Consider the following 22,154-nt stretch of genomic DNA (forward strand, 5'->3'; position numbering starts at 1 on the left):
ACGGTACCGCATGGGAACAAATTTCAGACGATTTACTTTCATGTTTACATTTGGCGCTACAGATGAAGGAAGGTATGAAGACTATAAAAAATAGCTTATTTGTAGGGTATAACATTTATCGCGATTCAATCCTTTGTGTGCTACAACTTAAAAAGGTGAATAATACCCTTAAGTAATGCCTATGTATTTTTATCGAAGGTTAGGATTGTTTAACGGTAGGATGGATGGTGTAAACTAAGCTGGGCTGAGGCTAGTTTAGGTTATGTTATCAATGCTTACGGTAGTCAAGGTTGTAGGTTTCAGAACAGGCCGACGACGGGCTAGTTTTATTCAGTATAGCGTAAAATTATGCTATAACCTACTCGTGCTTAGAGTAATCTTATAGGCTATTCTAGGTTGTTCCAGCTAGCCTAGCAGTAGCTAAATGTGTTACCCTAGGCTATTTAGTTTGACCCAGACTAGGCCTAATAGACTAGAGGAACTAGGGCAGCTCTAGGCAGAACTTAAAAAAAAAATGTTACAGTTGCTTGCTGGGTCATAGGCACGTGTTTATTTGAGAAGCCAATTAGCCTAACAAAAAAACAAATTGTCAACTGTCTAGCTTCTGTTATTTTTTAATTGCAAAACAGGCTTTGCTGTGGTAAGTGTTCAGAAGAGTTGTGCGTGTTAGGCTTTTTTTCATGGGTTGTGCCCTGCTTCAAAGCAAAGTTAAGTATACCTTAGTTTAACCAGACCACAGAGCTGATCTAGGGCTGGCCCGAAGGATTAGACTTATTTTACGTGGCTAAGAACCAATTGGTTACCTAGCAACGTGACCTACAGCTTGTTGTGGAATCAGAACCACTTTATACCGAGAAATGAATTTCCGTCACCAGAAATAAATTGCTCTAATTTTTTATTGGCTGGCTGGAGACTTGCTAGCTAAGAACTCTACCGACTTGTCCAACAAGGAACTGCTTAGCAATCAAAGATATTTCATAAAGGATGCACCTTAACCTAACAAATCTCTATCTAACAGTTCTAACCTATCCTAGGACACTGTGCCTTGATCTGACTTGGGGGAGTTTTAGCCCCCCTGGAGCTCTCAACATTACATAGCCTAGCAGAATGTGTGTGAAACAATTCTGCAGTTTTACCTATGCTATTACAGTATTAAAAAAGAAGCACTTGACTCTTTTCCAAGGGATTATGAAGGCTAGAAGGATGATAATAATTCTTGCCTCTTAAGATTATGCAATGTCATTCTGCAGAAAGTAACTTTTCCATTGAAGGCTGTTAGCTTACTGCTAAGTCTTAACCAGTATGTGTAAAGATTAGCCTACTACAGAAATCAGCACAACTACATATGGTGATTTCTGTTTCTTTGGAAAGATAATGTGATCCATTGCCCATTAATGTTTAAAATGTTTGCTTCAAAATATGTGGTGTGACTGATGTTGCACTCAGGCGCACGCATACTCTATAAATGAGACATTTAAAATGCCCATAAAAATGCTGCTTACACAAAACCATGTATTTTGATTAACAATTGGTAATCCTGATCACTGGTAAATGTGAACAGTTGGTGAGTGACAAGTGTGTTTATTTGGAATAATGCAGGTGTGGAAATGGCAATTGTCTTGTTATGTGTTTTTGCTTGTGAAATGGCTGTTGATGACATTAAAAGGATGATGCTAACCTGGATCTTCCATACATAAGACAGGAGAGACAGGGCTCCCTTAGAATATCCGAGAGTGAGATACAAATGCCAAATTCGTACACAGGGATCTACAGCCTTATGCACTGATATATACTAGGCTGTCAAGGACATCACAAGAGTCATGCTTTCCCTGCTCACGCACACAACATGGATTTTTACATTTGTGGGTGGTAATGGACCATCTTATTAGTCTCTTGCATGTGACATGCATAAGACATGGGACATATCAAAAACTTTACTCTACAGGTCTGTGAGACAGTGCCTCGCATAAGAATGCATAGAGAGAGAGACCTTTAACTTTGTACTCTAACAGCTTCAATATCTGAACCAGCATTTGCTGAGTAATACTGTACTAATGTGTAAAAGACTAGAGTTTGTATGCATAAAAAAGGCCATTTACTTAAAGAATTGCTATGTTTGTAAGACATTTGTCCCTTCTTGCATTTTAATTATTGTTAATATTATCAATACTGTTTTAATATGATGATCTGCCCATTTTAATGATTAGTTGATATCACAGAATCAGGTTGCTTTTAATAGATTATTTTTAACGGTAAAAGGAATTAGCAAATATACTTGTCACTGGGTATAGCTCTTTTCAAAAATTGTCACCATTATATTTTTGTGCCTTGGTATATCAATTTTGTTTTCCAGTATAGAGTATTTCAAAAGTAATATTACTTTCAGGAAACCATCATGGGCTTGTAGAGAGATGAGTCAGTTTCAGTAGATGTGAAAGATTGAAACTCCAGCCATGAGTACCTTAACACCTGAACAACGGCAGCGTATGGAGGAGAACCGGCAGAAGGCCCTTCAGAAGCTAGCACTTTTAAAGGCTGCTGGAGGAAATCCCAGCAACAAAACCAGTAGTAATGCGCCAAGTGTTTTTAAATCATCCAGCAGCTTTGTAAATCCTTTGTCTGAAAAGAATAACAGTTCATTATCCAACAGTTACAATAGACCTCCTGAGTCTGGTAGCTTTCAATCTTCTCATAGTGGGGTAACTTCTCAGTTTTCATGTAATGGTGGTACACCTTCAGTGAGCAGTGATTCTAAATCATCCACAAAGTTTATAGGCCTTGAAGCAGCACAAAGAATAGCTGAGAACAGACAAAAAGCTCTTGAAAAACGTGCTACCTCAAACACTATCAGTGGTAATAATGCAACCAATTTGAATAATAATACTAGAATAAGTGGGAGCTCAGTAACAAACTTTTACAAGGATCCCAGTGAACCTAATAAAAACCAGTCTGCTCTTTCTGGAAAAACTCCAAGCAATTTCAGTAGTGGTTTATCTGGGAATTATAATACAACTTACAACAAAACTGTCAGCAATCCGACAAAGCCAAGTTTCTCAGGCTATAATAAAGTTTATCAGGGTGGATCCAAAGGACAGTCTTCTTTCAGTACAAGTGAAGGTCCAATGTCCAGTGAGGAGAAGATGATTAATAGCACATTGAATGAATTTGATGATGGTAAGTGATTTTTATGTTTTATATTTGTACTGGCCTTGCAAGTGCTTTTGCAGCATATTCCTTCTATTGTAAGGATTTTATACAGTTGACTATTTTTTGTGGACACTGTAACCCAGTAACTTATCAGACTTCTGCACTTACAAGCTTCATTATTGTAGTGGATTTTTGTTGTACTACATCTCAAGTTAGACTACATCTTGAAGTGTTATAAATTTTTTTTTATAAATCTTGTAAATTAAATGATAACTGTAATAGTTTGACTTAGGCTAGGAACAATATCAAGTTACTAATAGGTGTTGGATGTCTCGAGTATCCAAATGTAGGCTAGATTATAGGATCTTCATTACTTAACAGGGTATATTACATATCAGAAGGCCAGCCCCCCAAAACTTCTGAAAAGTTAAGGGGCCACTGTATTTTGAAATATTCAATTGTAATGATTTCTGCCCTCCCCCATGTATTGAGTTTATTTTTCTATGGTTTTGAGAAGTAAGCTTTCCATACACTAATAAATACAAACTTTGTTCTTCATAAACTTCTGTTGCAGTTGTACGTTGCAACAAGGCAAGTACATATTGAGGGTGAAATTAGAATAATATTCACAAGCTCACCTTTTTGTGCTGTAACAGTATTAGCCTTCTTCACCTCAATGTATTTTGTATGGGCTCATATGAGTTTAGACATCTGCCCAAATGCATGATGAACCAGAATGGAACATTCCAGAAATAACTGTAAGAGATCTTAAGTTGATTTAAGCAATTGATTTTGCCTGTCATGTGAGAGTTACTGTAATAACTTTAAAAGTGGTTTGATTAAACTTTTCAGTATTATTGTGTGATGTGATTAAACTTTTCAGTAACTATAATAATCAATCTCCTTATACACTAATGCAACTGGAACATCGCAAAGAGCCTTTATTACAATCTTTGGTAAGGTGTCCTGCACAAAGCCCTCTGTAAGTGGTATCTTCTTATGAGTATGTGGGATGTATATTATATGATTTGTGTGCTGGAGCCAGTCCATGAATAAAAAATCTCAACAAAAATAACACCTGATGACCAGGTGTCTGAAATTACAACCTTGCTCTAAAGAGCTATTAATGGGTGTGTTGATCTTTTGTGTGGATGGGTGTGAGAGTATTGGACAAGTACAGTATTAGCAAGGAGTTAGATATGCAAAGGAAGTCCATATTAGTGATTTTAATTGTCTTGTTCAATTTTGTATAATTAAGACTTTGGATTTCACTCTACTTCTGCCAGCAATTAAATAGAATTTATGTTCAAAACAGTATGTGTGGGAAGGGCATATTATTGACAAATTGGAAATCATTTCAAACAGGAATAAATAGTATGACTAAAGTTTGTATTAGCTTAAGAACCACATGATATTTGATATACAGTTTCTTTATATTAATGTACAAAGCATAGCATTCCTTATCCCATGATGAGTTATGCTTGCCTTTGTGGCTGTGAGGTTTTCCCATTATTGAAATAAAAATGCCTGAAACATTCAGAGACATAACTATAACTACAGTTGTCTACAGTATGGTGTTTGGATGTTCATGAGTATTGGCTTCGTTGCAGTAATAATTGATGTTAAGGCATATGTAAAAGTGTGGATGTTTTTAATGCAATACTGAAATACTTATGAAACTTTGGTTTCTTTCTACAGCACCAAAACCTGTGTTTAGTGGCAAAGCCATGAATGGAACTTTCCGGCTTTTATCTCGTGAGAGGTTTGTTGTTGAGGTTGGGTACCATAAACAGATGATAGAAATTTTTAAAACTATACCAAGTAGAAAATATGGTAAGTAATAGTCCTTTTTTTTGTGTGTTTATAGTCAGTTTTGTTAACTATTACATGGATTTTTTGTGTAATGAGTAATTTGAAAGATATATATTTTTACAAACCTGTTCAGAACTAGGAGAAGGGAGACTGGAGATGAGTGGAGATTTATGGAAGACAAAGTGTAGGGAAAATATTTGCTTCACACAGCATTAGAGGCAGTGATGAAGATCACAAACTCATTTCCTAGAATTAGCTTAATTAGCTTGTTTATAATATACCAGACACTTCAGTCCCATTTAAGAACACTGTAGAACAAAATGGTTGTCAGCCATAAACCTTACACTTGAACATGCCGATCTGTTTATCTCCAGCAGCAAATGGCCTCACTCTTCATGTTATCTGACCAATTAGTTGCAAGGAATAATGGTTGAGAGCTGGGAGTTCCATATTGTATAAATAATGGATTTGTATGGAAAATATATTCTTTGAATTAGTGTATTTCCCTATGTTGAAGACACCTGACCTTGAAATGTACCTTAATTTTGACTAGTAAAAAAAAAAGTTAGTGCCAGTTTCACAAGTTGAAGACACTTTTTGGTTTTTGCATCTTGTGCATTTGACTGTTTGTGCATTGAAGTAGCTTACCTACAGTATGGTTAGTACAATGTATGTTTTATTGCAGTTTTTTTTAGTTGATTTATTTTAATGATACTGTACCTCTTTCCAGTTTCACTTATTTTAATATTTAATAATCTTTTATGAAGTAGACATATCAATAAACTGAAAAACTGAAAACGCTACCAAGAAATGTTTAAGGTAAAAGCTGTCTAGCCATGTTTCATCAGAAATACTGTTGGCCAACATTGTCTCAGTCTGTGCAGACTGGTGCAGTATTTCTAGATTTTGTTACTTTTAAATGTAGACTTATGCAGAATTTTTTTAATCTCAGCTAAAGGAAAACTAAACACCGCAATACGAAATATTTGAAATACAGAAAAGCATTTTATTGTACAGTTAAACTTTGTAAAAACACTGCACGAACATGACATTCAAATTGAAAAATTAAAAATTGAATAAAGAATGAAATCCACTCAATACAGATACTGTATTGCAAAAAAGAAAAAAATTTTAATCTTCAAAATTTGAAAATATCTCACGCATGGATACCATTTTTAAAAGTACCACAGAACATGTTTGATTATGATATTCATGCTACAGTAAAAATTACTGGTAATATACTGTAGTTCACTGTTGTCAACTAATAATGTTCCCTTTAACTCTTAAGTCAGGGTCAGTTGAAGAGAGTAAAAATATTTGTAATAGTAGTTATACAATATTCAAGTTCCTAGTAGAATTAAATGTTTTATATAAGCTACTTATCAAGTAATTACATAGCTATTAGTTTCTATTAACCGGCAGCTGGAGTTTTGAAATTTGCGGTAGCGCTGCTTTTGTTATGGCTAGGCGATTGACCCCGCCCACTTTCTGGTTAAAGAGAGGAACCAACATAGCAAACAATCTCAATATGTTTCTGCCGGCTGATGGCTGTGGTTACAGTGGTTGGCAGCAGCAGTTTTTTGGAATTTCTCTTCTCTTTTGATCTTGGAATCTTTGGTATTCTCTTTATGGTAGCTCTTTTGATCTTGGAATCTTTGGTATTCTCTTTATGGTAGCTTTTCGGCACCATTAGATAGTGCCAGGTTTTCATTGAAGACCAGTAATACCGATTTTGACGATTATTGAGATTTTCTTTGACTCACAACTTGTTAACATGTCCGATTCAGGCTCTCAAAGTGTTAGCTATTGTAGTAAAGCCTGCAATATGAGACTGACTAAAGCCTGCTATGACCCCTGGTACTCTTTGTACATCTTGCAGGGGTCAAATATGTTCCCCTGATTTGACTTGCAATGAATGTGTTTCTTGGGATCCTAAAATGTGAAAGACTGAATAGTCATTTGACAAAATTAGACAGAGATAAAAAGATAAAAACAGCAGCTAGAGCTAGTACCAAGAAGACTTTAGCTAGTCAGGTGTCTGCAAAATCTTTGTCTGGTAAGTCTGATTCTTTATCCATTGTTCCACCTGATCCCATCTCAATCTGTACCAATAATTCTGCACCCTGGCTCCCTAATTCCCGATCCCGACCTCATTACCAGCTTTGAGTCGAGAATTAATTTTAAGTTTGGTTTATTTGTTGATACTATGAAGAAAATTGGCGCTTCTGTTAGAGTCCTAATGGACAAATTGAATGTGAAAGGTGATAGTGAAGTGTTAGCAGAGAAGGTGGCTGTCTGTCCCGCCAATCCTCCTAGGCCAAGGTCCCTGGCAAACTCCCCAAAACTTAGGAGGAGCCAAATTGGCAGCCCAAAGGAGGTCGATGGGGTCTTCCCACAGGCAGTCACCCCCTCAGTCGTACCTGTTGCCGATTTCCAGGTTATGACAGAGTGCTGCTGGAAAGGTGTCTCTGTGGAAGTGGATTGTCTTTCATATAGTATTTCCAGCAGTGACTCCAGTCCTAGGTGCCAATGGCGTTTTCAAGGTGAATCTCGTCCCCTGAAGAGGTGCTCCCAGGTGCTTCTCAACCTACTGCAGTTCCTATTAAGAAGGTTAAAGAAACTTCTCCACAGCATCTTTCTTCCTGTAGCTTTTGGGACAGTCTGGAACGTTTCTCCCAGGATCATCCAGAGTTAGTGGGACAAGTTCAGCCTTCTAAGCTCTTTGAACTTTACTTTGCTGCATTTTTCTTGCTATAAATCCTTTATCCTTGCATGATGTGATATCAATTTCAATCATATGTCAAACTAACCCTTGGTGTGATGCACTTTTGGTTCATTCCTAGGGCAGCTGTCATTGACTAGAGGGATAAATGGTCAAAATTTATGGTAGAAATGTGACACTTATGAAACTGTAAAGAAATTATTGTTTGTAAATCCACAGGAAAATTTTTTATGGAAGCATTAGTGATGCTGTCATAATTTCTTGTAACTTCTGTAAAATGGCACCTGTTCATATAAATTGAAAGCATTTTTAAATGTACCTTACATACATTTGATCAGACAGGCATGATAAAATTATAGGTTTTCAATATATGGAAAATCAGCAGCCAGACTTTAAGTAAGAATAAGAGGTTATGGAGAAGATGGATCAGGCAGTCATAAGCAAAATTGAAAGGTTTATGTCTGTGGAAAGTGTTGTTTCTTTTGTCAATAAAATATCTGGTCAAGTGTAGATGGGCACTTTACTTGTTTGTAGACTATTATTACACTATACAGAACAAAAACATTGATGTGTAAATTCTTAGGAAGCAAGTATTATATTTCAGATGTGGAAACAAAAAAGTGGCATTTTGCACTTAGTGACCATGATGCACTGGCAGAAGCCCTGAAGCCTCTGAGGCCAGCTGTGTGTATTGGTCCATTACCTCATTTTGTTCGAAAGGTCAGTAGATGATGTTTCTTGCTTGTGTTTTCTGTCAAGTTTATGTAGGAATTTTTAAATGTCAGTAGTCATTAATATTTAAATAATGCTGGTGAAACTGGGCATGGTAGCCATCCCAGATGGATGGAGCCATTATTCTGTCAAGTGTAATGCATCTTGATAGAGTGACATCTTAGATTGTAATAATCTGGTTATGTTTATATAGATGATACACCACAAGAGGATAAGTTTAGTATTAGAGTAGAGTCTGTGGTTATTTTTATTTTAGAAAGATGCAAATTTTTAAACTATTTATAAATTTTTATTTTAGAAAGATGCAAATTTTTAAACTATTTATAATAGCCCATTTATTGCACATGAAATGGTTCAAGATACTTCAGTCCTCTTTAAAAGAAAGCCATAGTCAGCTGGTAGTTTTGTAAATGTGTTGTGGATCCTGTATGTCTCAGGCAACCAGCCAGCTAGGTATAGCATAAAAGTAAAAGCTAAGCATGTTCAAAACTGAAAACAAAAGTTGAAGAATTAATCAAAATAATCATATGATGAGTAAGTATGAAAAATATGGAGTGTTGATATTCCTGGAATAAACACTGCTGAAATAAAATTTAATTTTTATAATATTAAACATATTTTACATATTGCAATACACTCCTTGAACACCTGAATTAGCCCTGGTCACTGGCCAGCGCGAACTATATCCTCAAAATTTTACCCACGCCGACAGAGGCCGAGATGCTCAATTGTTATCGGTTTGCCTTGCTGGTTGGGTGTATCCTGCATCGGTGAACTTTTTGGTCTTTAGCCCGACCCCCATATAAATATTTTGGATACCAGATAACAAACTGACCATTTTCATAGCCCCTTTTCTCCTGGATTTGCACTTTTGGACTGGTTTTGGATCTTCTCTCCCGATTTTGACTTTGGCTTTGTTTTGGACTTTGAGATGGATAAATCAGACAGGAAGACGCCCCTGTCAGTTAGTGCCGCTGCTTCCACTTCTGCTACAGCCCTAATGACAGAGCTTTCTACTGCTGGGGATGCTACTGCTCATTGATCATGCATGGCCTGCAAGTGTAGGATGAGTACCCTCAAACACGACAGACATTCTTTGTGTGTATCGTGTAGAAAGACTCAATGTAATGTCAGCCTAAGATGTGATGGGTGTAGGTCTTGGTCAGTAGAGCAGACAGAAGATTATGTAAAGCTCAGAAAATCCTTAGCTTCTAAGAGTAAGCGTAGGTCAGAACCAGCTGTAGAGGTACAGGCTCTTGATAAGGAAGTGTTTAGAGTCTGAATTATTCAAGAAGTTAGAAGACAAGTCATCAGCTAGTATGTCTAGTCTATCTTCTAGCTTTATGACTAAATTAACTGAAATTAAAGATAGTGATAGTAGTACTAGTGTTGTGGATTCTAATCGTTCTTTTTCAGCTCCCCTGCCTGTTCCAGAACCAGCCCTAACGGGTGCCGGGGGTCATGGAGAACTGCAAACCTCGAAGGTAGGATCTGCCGGCACCCCAAGCGTGGAGCAGGCAGTGTTGGCAGCAGATTTCCCCCTTCCCTCAAAAGTGTAAGTTCTGAGGTTGACTTAGATTTAGGAATGACACAGACGAGTAGGAATAGTACGTTAGCTAGTATTCAGGGAGAGAAGTTGAAGGTGCAGTCTTCGGGTTCGGGTTTGGTTGGGGTCGCTAATATTTCTGCCTCTCATTTAGATCCATCTTCGGTTTTATTTCCTGCTTCGTGCTCTTTGCAATAGAAGGTTTCCAAATCCGTGGAGGGTAATTCAGATTTGGTTTCTGATTTATCTGGTTCTGAAATTTTGGAGGGTGCTCCTTCTTCTTCAAAGGTTCCTTTTCCTTCAAGGGTTAAATTCTTTCGTCTTGCGGTGGTGGTAATTTTGGCGATTGGATTTTCAATGTTGCTGAATATAATGCTGAGTTGTTAGGTCTCTCTAAAGGTTATAGATTACTAGTTAGGCAATGTTTTAATTTTGGTTTTTCCAATATTCATGATCATAAAGAATTTTTCTGAGTTTGCTAATGATGTCTATCAAGATTATCAGGGGGAACAGAATCGGTCTGTTTTCTTTCTTTGAAATCTATGGCCTCTTCGGCTGTTTCGCGATTTTCCTTTTCCCCAATTTCTTCTAAGCCTTCTTCCATTGCCCTGTCTCAATCTTCTTTTTCAGTCCACTCTTCGGAGGGCTCTTTGGGGTCTTTGTTTGCTCATCCTGTTTCTTTGCCTTTAACCCAGCAGAGCAATGACTTTTCTTTGGGTCAACCCTGTGATATTAGGGCTTCAGCAGCTCCCTCTCTGTCTTCGGGGTTGAAGGAGGGGGTACCTGTAACGGATCCGTCTTCTGTATCACCTTTTGCGAATCCTGTAGTTTCTCAGGCATCCGATCTAGATGCTTCTCAGTTGGTTGTGGAGGCGCCAGCAACTCCTTATTTTCATCCTTTACGGGGTTCTACCGTAATGTATCCTCCGCAATTCTCGCGGGTGCTATGGCAGTCTGCAGTTTGCCTGCACCAGAGTTTAGTGTTTCAGCACTAATAGTTCCCTCAGCCTATCCGTTCCCTAGGATAGCTAGTAATTTGCCTTCTTTGGTTCCCTTGAGTTCGGTAGCTCATAGCTTTCCTTTCGAAACTCCTTTGAGTTCCGGACCAGTTGGTATGTTCTCCACCTGTCCAGCATCGGCGGTAGGCGCTCCGATGGCTACTCCGAGTGTGGCTTCTTCCTTCTTCTCCCCTTCTTCGTCTTCTTCTTTCTCAACTTTTCCTGCAGTCTTCCCTGTTCCTTCGTCTAAGGCGTTCAGTGTAGGTTCTGGGTTGATTCCTGATCATCAAGGAGTTTTTCCTCCTTCTTCCTTAACCAGCATGATTTCAGTTCCAGATTCCCATTCTCATGCGGCTTTGATTCGTCTGGATTTGCGTGGATCGGGTGTTGCGGCCTCTTCCCTCTCAGAGGTGGGTGTTTGTCGGCCAGGTGTGGTCGGCCCAGGTGTTGCGTCATCACCGCTGGGTGGTGCGGGGTTTGCTCAACCAACTTTGGTTGGCTCAAATAGGTTCGCGACAGATATGTCAGGTGTTGGTCTCACTCATCCAGGTGCAACGAGTTCTGGGTTTTCGAGTTCGGCATTTGGTAGTGGTCAGCCTGTCATTTTTCCTGTTCCAGTTGGGTCGGACCAGTCGGACAAAGAATAAGTATAAGTGGATGGTGGACTTTATCCATTCTCTTTATCCGCAGTACAAGGCTCCGGAGGAGCCCATGCAACCAAAATGGTGTTCAAATCACTATTTGCAATGAAACCGGTAGTCTCTCAAACATCAAAGAATCTGGTCTGGTTTGGCCGAGTCGAGCAGGCGTTGAGGGAGGCGGACTCTAGGTTGGCTGCTATTATCGGGTCGGGTAAGCAGGATTCAACCTTGCTTCCTATTCGGAAGGTGTATTATAAGGTAGCGGGTAACCCTTCTGCGGGTGTCAGGGTTCCTCTCAACGAACCTGTTGAGGCTCTTCTCCCTCGGGTTCCCTCGTCAAATTGTCTGGTCTCATTTACATCTAGGGAGGCTTGTATCTGGGAGGACACCTTTCGCAGCCAGTCAGAGGCTTTGTCCCACTCTGTCTGGATGTTGTCTGGGTTAATGGGGTTCCTTAAATAGGATGGATATACTCCTTCCGATCCGGCGTTGTTTGACAACCTCATCACTTCAGTTTCCATGCGGTTGGCTTACCAGGCAAACATTTCTGTGGGCTGTACGACGTTCTTTGGGAAGAAGAGGAGGGATTTCTTTTTTAATCATTTGCCGCCTCATTATCCGGAGATTCATAAGAGGATTCTGTTGAGGGCTCCCTTTGTGCTCAGCAACAGTCTTTTTAGGGAGGAGGATGTCTCTTCTATGGTAAACTTTGTCTCTTCGACAGCGGCAGTAGAGTCACAACAAGCTATGATTTGGGTAGCAGCTCAGGGTTCCAGATCTTCTGAACGGTCCAGAATGTCATCTCTGGCTAAGCGTTCTTGTTCCAAGACTTTAACTTCTGCCTCGGGATCGAAACCTTCGTCGGTCAAGAAGGGTTTTCGGAAGCAGGAGACATTCCCTTTGCCTGCGCCTGGAGGTTGCCTTGCTCCCTTCTGGAACACCTGGAAGGAGTGGGGCGCAGAGAGTTGGGTAGTGGAAGTGTTACGGGAAGGATGCTGAGTCCTTTTTCATTGTCGACCTCCCTTATCCGACTCCCTGGTTTATCTTCCCAGTTATTCCCCATCCTCCTTCAAGGGAATAGCTTTGGCAGCAGAGATCCAAGCCCTTTTAGAGAAGGGAGCATTAGAGCCCGCTCCCCCTTCTCCGGGTTTTTACAGCTGGATCTTCATGGCCCCAAAAGCGGAAGGATCTTGGAGACCCATTATAGATCTCTCGGGTCTCAACCGGTTGATTGTCTCGATGAAGTTTCACATGGAAACTTCTCAGTTGGTGCTGCAGTCAGTTCGGAGAGATGATTGCATAATTTCAGTGGACCTCAAGGATGCATATCTCCAGGTTCCGATTCATCAGGAATCTCGGAAGTTCCTTTGTTTCTCGGGTCCATCTGGAACATTCCGGTTCAAAGTCCTCTGCTTTGGTCTGACCACAGCACCTCAGGTTTTCACGAGGGTAATTTCTCCGATTTCGGACATAACGCATCGTCGGGGTTTTCGGATTAGGAGATATCTTGACGATTGGTTGGTTCAGGCTTCGTCTGTGGACGGGGTGTTGAAGACAAGGGATTTCCTAATGAACCTGTGTCAAACTCTAGGAATTCGAGTCAATTTAGACAAAAGCGTACTTATGCCAGCACAAGTAAAGACTTACTTAGGGATGACGATTCAGACTCGTCTTTTGAGGGCTTTCCTGACAGAAGAGCGGATTCTGGCGATTCTAAGCCAACTGGAGGTATTCCTGTCAAACAGAGCTCAACCGGTGAGCCTGTGGAAAAGCTTGCTGGGTCGTATGTCCTCCCTCTCACTCCTTGTTCCAGGGTCTCGTCTCCGGATGCGTTCTCTGCAGGTGTGTCTCAGGAATCGCTGGGACTTTCAGGAAGAGAACGCGTTCATAGTCTGGGAAAATTCTTGCCTGAAGGATCTTCGGCGGTGGTCAGAAGAACATCATCTGACCATGGGCGTAAGATTGGACTTCCCCCCTGCCAGATTTTCATCTGTACACAGATGCCTCAGATCGGGGCTGGGTGTGTGACCCTGGAGGAATCTCAGGCCCAAGGCCTTTAGAGGGATCTGGATCGAGAGGAGTCCATAAATTTCAGAGAGTTAAGAGCAGTAGAGGAGGCTCTAAGTTGCTTCTCAGATCAAGTGAGCAACAAGACAATAGCGCTGTTTTGTGACAACGTTATGGCGGTGTCATATCTCAAGAAAGAGGGGGGGAACAAAATCGCAAGTGTTAAACGGCATAGCACAAAGAGTTCTTTGTTGGTGCGAGAACCACAGAGTTTCTCTCATCCCACAATTCGTGTCAGGGAAACTCAGTGTCTTGGCAGACACTTTGAGTCGTTCGCAGGAAGTTCTTGGGGGCGAATGGACTCTAGTTCAAGAGGAAGTGCAACTTCTGTTGAAGAGATGGCCAGCGACAGTCGACCTCTTCACCACCAGGTTAAATTTCCATCTTCCGGTCTACTTCTTCCTAGTAGCGGACCCCCTGTCCTGCGGGATGGATGTAATGCTACACTCCTGGGACAACATGCAAGTGTATGCATTCCCTCCTTTCATGTTGATCCAGGAAGTTCTGAGCAAACTCAGAAACAGTGTCAACACGCAGTTGACGTTGATATGCCCCTTCTGGCCCCAAAGACCTTGGTTTCCGGACCTTCTGCACAGATTGACAAAGTCTCAGTATTCCCTCCAGAGAGGAAAGATCTTCTCAGACAGCTGCATTTCCATTACTTCCATCAGAACCTCCGCATGCTGAAGCTAGCTGCGTGGAGACTGTCCAGTGAGCAGCCCGTCATTCAGGACTCTCTAAGGCAGTGGCTGGCCAAGTGTCTTTCTGTCTGAGAAGATCGACTAGGAAACTTTACCAGGCCAGGTGGGCGATGTACCGTCTGTGGCGAAAGTAGCAGACTTCCTCCTGTTTTTGAGAAAGAATAAGAAATGATCTTATTCTACAATTGCTGGTTATAGGTCGATGGTCAGTAGCACTTTCCGGTTTCATCTACCTGAGCTTTCAGCCAGCAGAATTTTACATGATCTATTAAGATCTTTTAAAATAGAGCGTCCAATTTTTCCGCTTCAGGCCCCTCGTGGGATTTAGCGGCTGTTGTAAGTTTGTTAAGATCCTCATCATCCGAACCCTTAGAGTCATTGTCATTAAGGCAATTAACCAAGAAGGTATTATTTTTAGTTGCTATGGCTACAGAAGAAGAATTGGAGAGATTCGTGCAGTGTCTAGGATAGTATCCTTTTTGGGGAAGGACATGTTTCTTTCGTACTTGCCGGAATTTGTCGCTAAATCCGAATCGGAAACAAATCCTCTTCCCAGAGCATTTAAAGTCGCGTCTTTGGATGATTTCGTAGGAGGCGACGCTTCTGAAATGCTGCTATGTCCGGTTAGGGCTCTTAAAGTTTATCTGGCTCGGACCAAGAAACTTTTGCCTCGTCCTAGAACCTTATTTGTTTTCCCTAAGTATCCATCTCGTTCCAAAAATGCGAGAAGTTTCTTCTTGCGAGAGGTTATTAGTCAAGCGTCGGAGGGTTCTTCATCGCTTTCAAAGCCTTCTAGTTCTTCGCATCCAAGGGTGCACAGTATCAGGGGAATGGCTACTTCTTCGGCCTTCCTGAAGAATTTTTCGGTGTCGACAATCTTGGAAGTTGGTGTCAGCTTTCACGACGTTTTATCTTAGAGATATTCAGTTTTCTTCGGAGAAGGGTTACTCGCTGGGTCCTTTTGTTGCGGCCAACTCGATTTTATAATTATAGGGTAAGGTCAGGGAGAGGGGAATTTTATGTAGTATTGGTAGTCTAATGAACTTTATTTGTTGGTTGGGGTTCATATTGAGAGTATTAATTTGTTGTTAGGGCTTTGAGGTTGGGCAGATCCGGATGACCAGGTGGGTTTATTTTCTTCAACCTCTTCTGCACATTCATCGGCGTCACTGAGCGGTCAAGAACTTGGAGATCCTGCACACTCAACTTCTCCTCCATACATGAGAGGCTCTGAATAGCCACATGGGAGGTTCATCGTACTCCTCCATACATGAGAGGCTTTGAATAGCCACATGGGAGGTTCGTCTTTACCGTCCATTCATGAGAGGTATAGAATACCACATGGGAGGCAGCTTGGCTCAGACAGTACCTTAGACACAAGACTGACGTAGGGGGTACTCTCTCTACAGGCATCCACACCTACCAAGTTGAATAACCAGGTGAGGATGCATTCAATTACACATAGTAGGCTGATAATGAGTTACCTGCTATTCTCCATTGACAGGTCAGGCTGAATTAGATTGAACCCACCTCCTTTAAAATTTTGTTAATCGGGCTAATTCGGGTGTTCAGGGAGTGTATTGCAATATGAAGTTTTCATAATAAAACTAATATTGTAATACTTATATGGACACCTGAATGATTCCCACCCTCCTCCCCACTTCAATTTGAATAGTGAATAACTTAATTGGGGATCTCAGCCTGTGTTGGCTGGTATTTGCAGCAGTGTTGCCAACTTTACCTCAGGTAACTCATTTGACAAGATTTTTCCTGTAGCATTGGTAACGCTGACAGTTAATTACCCACTTTGTGTGTAAAATCATGGGGATATAGTTCAGGCTGGGGTCAGTAAACAGGGCTAATTCAGGTGTTCAGGTAAGTATTACAATATTAGTTTTATTATGAAAACTTCATATATATCCATTATTCTAATAGATCCCTCATTCGTAATCCTAATGTCCTCGGACATGCAGTCTAAAGTCTTGGCGACAGAATAAATAGCATAGCTAATAGCAGATTTATGCACGCGTGCCTATGACTATTCAATAGCTAGTAGCTATCCTCAATTCCTCTACCTAGATTAGGTCAGACAAAGAGAGAACAAGTTGGTGGGAGGTGGGCAATTAGTAAATGATTGACTGGTATGTATGTACTCAGGAAGTTGCCTTGGTCCTAGGCTGTACAGGCCTCATTGAGTGATATGCAGGAGAAGGTGGCTTAGTCACAACCTCCTTTACTTCCTGTAAAAATTTTCTTTCAGCATAATGTACCAAACTCAGTAATCATATTGATCCTGAATTGCAAATTAGGTGGGAAGTCAAGCAGTTAAGTCACAGCCATAACTGCCTGTTTCCTGATCATCTGCTGCACCGTATTATCCACAGTCTTTAACCTTGCTGAATCACCTAGGCACTAACTTTCTTATTTTATTCTCATTTATTATTATTATTATTATTATTATTATTATTATTAATTATTATTATATTTTTATTATTGAGAAGACCATATATAAAATCAACTCCACTGATGCTGCAGTTCTCTTTAACAAAACATGCTTGAAAGAGGGTCTGGTACCTTCATATATTATTATTATTATTATTATTATTATATAGAGCAGTGTGACACCATATAGTTCCCTTTTCCTGTAGTGTCAAAACGTGCTTGAAAGAGGGTCTATTACCTTCATATATTATTATTATATTATTATTATTATTATTATTATTATTATTATTATTATTATTATTATTATTAAATAGAGCAGTGTGACAAACATATAGTTCCCTTTTCCTATAGTGTATTTGGTTGATTATGTATGTTGCAGCAATATATAGAACTTAGAAATCCCCTTCAGATGGCTTCTGTTAATTTTGAGAAGACATCTGACTGTCAAGAAACCCGTAGTATGGATGGTCTTAAATAACTTTGTTAGTCCTATTTAGTATGTAAATTTAATTGAAATTATCAGTGAACTAAACAGATGCAAAGTTAATGTTCATGGGATCTTGACAGGTCAATTTGCAGTAAATAGTGGGAGGCTACAAGGATATGTTATGTTGCCTCTGCTGTTTGCCTTTTCCATGGATGTTGTAATGAAAAATATGGTTGAAGATGGGAGAGAAGATTTAGATTGAAGTAATGATTAAAAATTGACAGACTTAAGATATGAAGATGATGCTGTTGTTAATCTGCAAAACACCACAAGATTTATAAAGTTTACTCTGTCAAATGCAAATAGGACTTACAATAAATGTAAGAAAAACAGAAATAATGCGAATAGAGCATGTGTAAGGTATGAAGTAACAGTAGATGGAGAAAGGATTAATGAGCTTGAGTCTTTAAAGCATTTAGGAACATTGACATCCAATTCAGGTTTTCTTGAGATGGAATTTAATGAAAGAATAAAGAAATGGCAAAACAAAGAATGGGCCAGATGAGTAACTGGAAAATCTAATAGACTGAAATTGTATGCAAAACTGGGTAACTCATTAGTTCAATCTGTATTGCTGCACAGACATGATTTATGGTGTGATGCACAAACTATATGTAAGTGTTTGTTGATTTAGAATAAAGTTTTAAGAAGAATATTAGGAGTCAGGTGGAAGATTAGAGTTAGAAAGGATACCTTAAACAATCACAGTGAAAGGGAGCTGGAGATGGCCAGGACATATACTTCACAATACCCAAGAGAGAATAGTATGTGATAGTGTCAGCTTGAGCTCCAGTGGTCACCAGAAGAGTGGAAGGCCCAGACCTACTTGGATGAGAACTGTGGGGTGGTAGGTTGGAGATGAAAGGTTTGTGGAAGAAAAAGCACAGGGAAGACGAATGATAGGATTTCACAGATCACCTTTTTATTGTACGGAAATGGAGGCAATGATAATGATGTTGATGTGAGACCTTTGTGGTTAACAAAGTCAAAGACAGCTCTGAATCATCATGCAAAAGCATGGGCTATCTTGTTGTCAAGGTTATTTTAGATGTATTTTAGCAGGCTTAAAAAGCACTGATAAGATGGAAAATGTCCTGAGTTGTTGCAGTTAACACAGTCTTTACAATAAACTCAGTGTTACAGTGAGGTACTTGTTTTTGTATCGAATATATGAAAAGATCACCTATAAAAAAGAAAAGAATAAAGTGCACTAAGCTTTGGGAGAAGTACCCCAGAAATATTTTTGAAAATAATTAAGCAAAGCCATCGGGTTCTACCCAACTCTCAAGGTCCACTAGCATTTTTTTATACTTTGAAAAAAGTAGATTGAATAAGGAAATTTTTCTTGTCCTCCTAGATTTTCCAAGAAGATTTTCAAGTATTGCCTCTTATTGGGGAAAGTGGACTTGTTGTGCAGTAAGGAATGCCATGATGCCAAGAGCATTTTTCCATTAGGTTTATCGACTGACAAATGCTGTTTCAGTTCAGAAATTTATTTTCAGGACTTCTGTGTGTTTCTCCAGTTTCAAATTCTGTTGTGTCTTTAGTTTCTGTTATATCAAGGAAGTACTTGATTGGTCTGGTAAGAGGGTTATTGTTCACTGTACATGTTACTAAAGTTCTTTGCAAGACACTTTTGGACCCCAGCTGCATTGCTTTCATTCTTGTACTTGATATCCACTCCTGTGGTGTCGTAGCAGTTTCACAAATTTGAAAGGTGGTTTTATAATTTATTTTTTCTTGCAGCTAAAAATTTGTGGTTGCAAGTTTGTAGGAATCTGTGAATTTGTCTGATACTTGAATAAATTGAGAAATTGTCCATAATTGACAGAATTCTTATGTTTTAGACAATTGTATGTTAGTTATAATTTTGTAGTATCTAAACTTTGAATTTCTCTTTTAATGAAAGAAGAATTTAGGGTATTTACTAGGCATGTAACTTCACCATGTAATTTTCTTTCAACAGACATTAGAAACTGCTGCCAAGCAGATGCCTGCTTCTTGTGTGGATTTGTTTGGCCTAGACCCTAAGTTGCTTGATTCTCTGATGCCTTTTCAGCAGGAAGGTGTTTGGTGAGTACTCATTCTAGTTATGAATAATAGAGTTATTTTAGAATTCTCATTTCTGTTATATATTTTTTATTGTTTTCCAATAATTCGGATCTCAGTTAATTTAGTAGCTTTTATTGGTTTGGAGGTAGTTTCAGATACAAGTACACAGTATTTGAAGAGTAAGTAAATGCATCATAGTGTAATTTATGTGAATAGAAAAAATTCTTCAAATACAAAATGAATTTTTGGTGCCGAAACTGTATCTGGATTTGGGTATTAATTAATCACAGTATACCATTGTCTCCTATGTTGTTTACATGATTCATGTATGTGCTTTATTTGCCTATTTCAGTCCTATTTTTACTTTTTTTATGTTATCCTTTCTGTTTTATATCTTTTACTGTATCATATTTGCATCATCATCATACTTCTGTATTCATACAGGACAGCAGGCACATGCTTAAAATGTGAAAAGTTTGTAAAATTCTTTCTCTGTTTTTTTTTTTTTCACTTCAACTTGCTCAACTTACACTTTGTAATGCCTTCCTTGTGATAATGAATGTTCTCTGAAGGAAACTGATGAAATTACCGCCATTGAAGATGGTATTTTTTCCTGAAATAAGTATCAGGAATTTATCGTATGTCTTAGAGGCTACGTTTTTCTTAGGCCTATCCTAACCCCAAACGAAGATTATCCCTGCTGGACAGGAAACAGAATATTTATATATGACCTTTGAATAAAAAATATAATTATATTTAGTTAAGATAGTAATTAAAAGTTTCCTGAAAAATACACGTAGCCATATAGATTTATTCCTGTGTCGTTAAACCTTACTAGCAAGACTATTGCAATCAAGAGTGTTCCTTTCTTGTTTGCATGTTATTGTTTGTATTGTGTGGATCATAATATTCATTCTATCTTGATTTTGTTTTATTTTGGATGTCGGTGTCCATGTGGTGTTTTTACTGTTATTGCATATTTCTAATATTGCCTATATCAGAGATTAAGGAAAAATCCCTGCTTAAGCCTACATCCAGTGCTGTCAAAATCTTGAATGATTGTTGAGTATGTACACTCGGCAAGGAAAGTGAGGATACAGTTTTTTAAATCTTCGGACATATGTTGCTCAATAATGCGACATCTGGCAACTTTAGAAAGGGGAGGAGCTTCCGTCTTATTGTGTTTGTTTTTTGCTTGACCTCTTATAACTTTCAATCATAGTCTACGATAATGAAATCATTGATACTTAAATGCAGTAGTAAGTTTCACAGTACAGGCAGTCCCCGGTTCAAGACGGTTAACGACGTTCGAGGTTCGACGCTTTTCAAATATATTCATCAGAAATTATTTCCTGGCTTACGACGCATGTTCCGGGGTTACGACGGCGTCGACGCCGATCCGACGGAAGAAATATGGCCCCAAAATGGCAGAATAATCATAATTTGAAGGTTTTTGATGTAAAACTCAATAATAATGCAGTTTACATCGTTTTCAATGCACCCAGAGCATTAAAAGTAAGGTTTTCTTATGATTTTTGACGATTTTCGACGATGTTCCGGCTTACGACGATTTTCGGGTTACGACGCGGCGCAAGAACGGAACCCCCGTCGTAAACCGGGGACCGCCTGTATTCGTTCAAGTTGTAATTTGCAATGACAGTTCTGAGCAAAATAAACATTTTTCGACGTAACTTACCAAGCAACCTTACACAAATGAATTTATGACACCACATTGAACGGAATGCTTGCATAATCGGAAACACGATCTTCCATAATGAAATCAAGAGTTAAATTTGAGCAATGTCCAACGAAAAGGAACGAATGCATTGTTATGATGAGAGAGAGAGAGAGTCTGCTGTTGTGTAAGCCTAGGCCTATATGTACTGTAGAGCTAATTTCATTATTTTTTTTCTTTTAGAGAATGAGCGATACTATATTTGTAAAGTATGTTTTAGCAATGGAGAGAGAGAGAGAGAGAGAGAGAGAGAGAGAGAGAGAGAGAGAGAGAGAGTTGCTGTTGTGTAAGCCTAGGCCTATCGGTAGAGCTACTCATTTCATTGTTTTTTCTTTTAGAGATTGAGCTACACTATATTGGTATAGTATGTTTTAGTAATGGCGAGAGAGAGAGAGAGAGAGAGAGAGAGAGAGAGAGAGAGAGAAACTATGGCAACGTCAAGAAACATCCAGTTACTTGTGTTTTCCCCCTGAAGCTCCTGTGCTGCCCTTCACATCATAGAGAACGCCCTTGCGGATTTAAATAGATTTGGTCAACCTACCCTAGGTGTCACAACATTTACTGCCATTAATTCCAGCTGACTTTTTACAAACATGAATGTGTAAAAATTAAAGAAATTATCATTACCTCGTATGATGATGCAATAATAAGCCTGTTCATAATGGAAAACGAGTAAATATTGCCCTTCTGATGAATAGTACTACACCGAGATATCCACATACTATCTTTTAGATCTCTGTGAACGAAGTCATCTGAGAAATTCTGATTACTTCGTACATGCATGGTGTTTTTAAGTATCTGAACGTTTTTGTTTTGTAGATTTAACATATATGGTATAATTTGCATTGTATTTTCATATTCTAGAGTAAATTTACCGAGATTATGTGTTTTCTGTAAGAAAGAAATTGAAATTCGATGAACGAAATCTAATGAAAACTGTATCTTCACTTTTCTTGCCGAGTGTACCATGGTGATTATTCAACTTATTATTAGTTAGTTTCCTCCTTTAGGGAAATTGGTAGAGAGTAATTCTCAGTTTATTATATGGCATTATACATCAGCAAAGCTAAAT

General features: G+C 39.0%; 1 protein-coding gene across 2 annotated transcripts in view; it reads left to right on the forward strand.

Annotated features, from left to right (window-relative positions):
• Positions 1–22,154, forward strand: part of Marcal1 (SWI/SNF-related matrix-associated actin-dependent regulator of chromatin subfamily A-like protein 1) — a 98,365-nt gene continuing 76,211 nt past the window's right edge. Inside the window, exons 1-5 of one of the 2 annotated variants that reach the window (XM_067104227.1) lie at positions 1–72; positions 2,387–3,174; positions 4,846–4,980; positions 8,286–8,401; positions 19,262–19,368. In XM_067104227.1, coding sequence (XP_066960328.1) covers positions 2,454–3,174; positions 4,846–4,980; positions 8,286–8,401; positions 19,262–19,368 — 1,079 coding nt within the window. In that variant the 5' untranslated portion in view covers positions 1–72; positions 2,387–2,453. Of the gene's footprint in view, positions 156–2,386; positions 3,175–4,845; positions 4,981–8,285; positions 8,402–19,261; positions 19,369–22,154 lie in introns of both variants that reach the window. The other variant, XM_067104228.1, reaches the window with a different exon arrangement.

Source organism: Macrobrachium rosenbergii, chromosome 5 (assembly GCF_040412425.1).
Source record: "Macrobrachium rosenbergii isolate ZJJX-2024 chromosome 5, ASM4041242v1, whole genome shotgun sequence".
NCBI classification, from domain to species: domain Eukaryota; kingdom Metazoa; phylum Arthropoda; class Malacostraca; order Decapoda; family Palaemonidae; genus Macrobrachium; species Macrobrachium rosenbergii.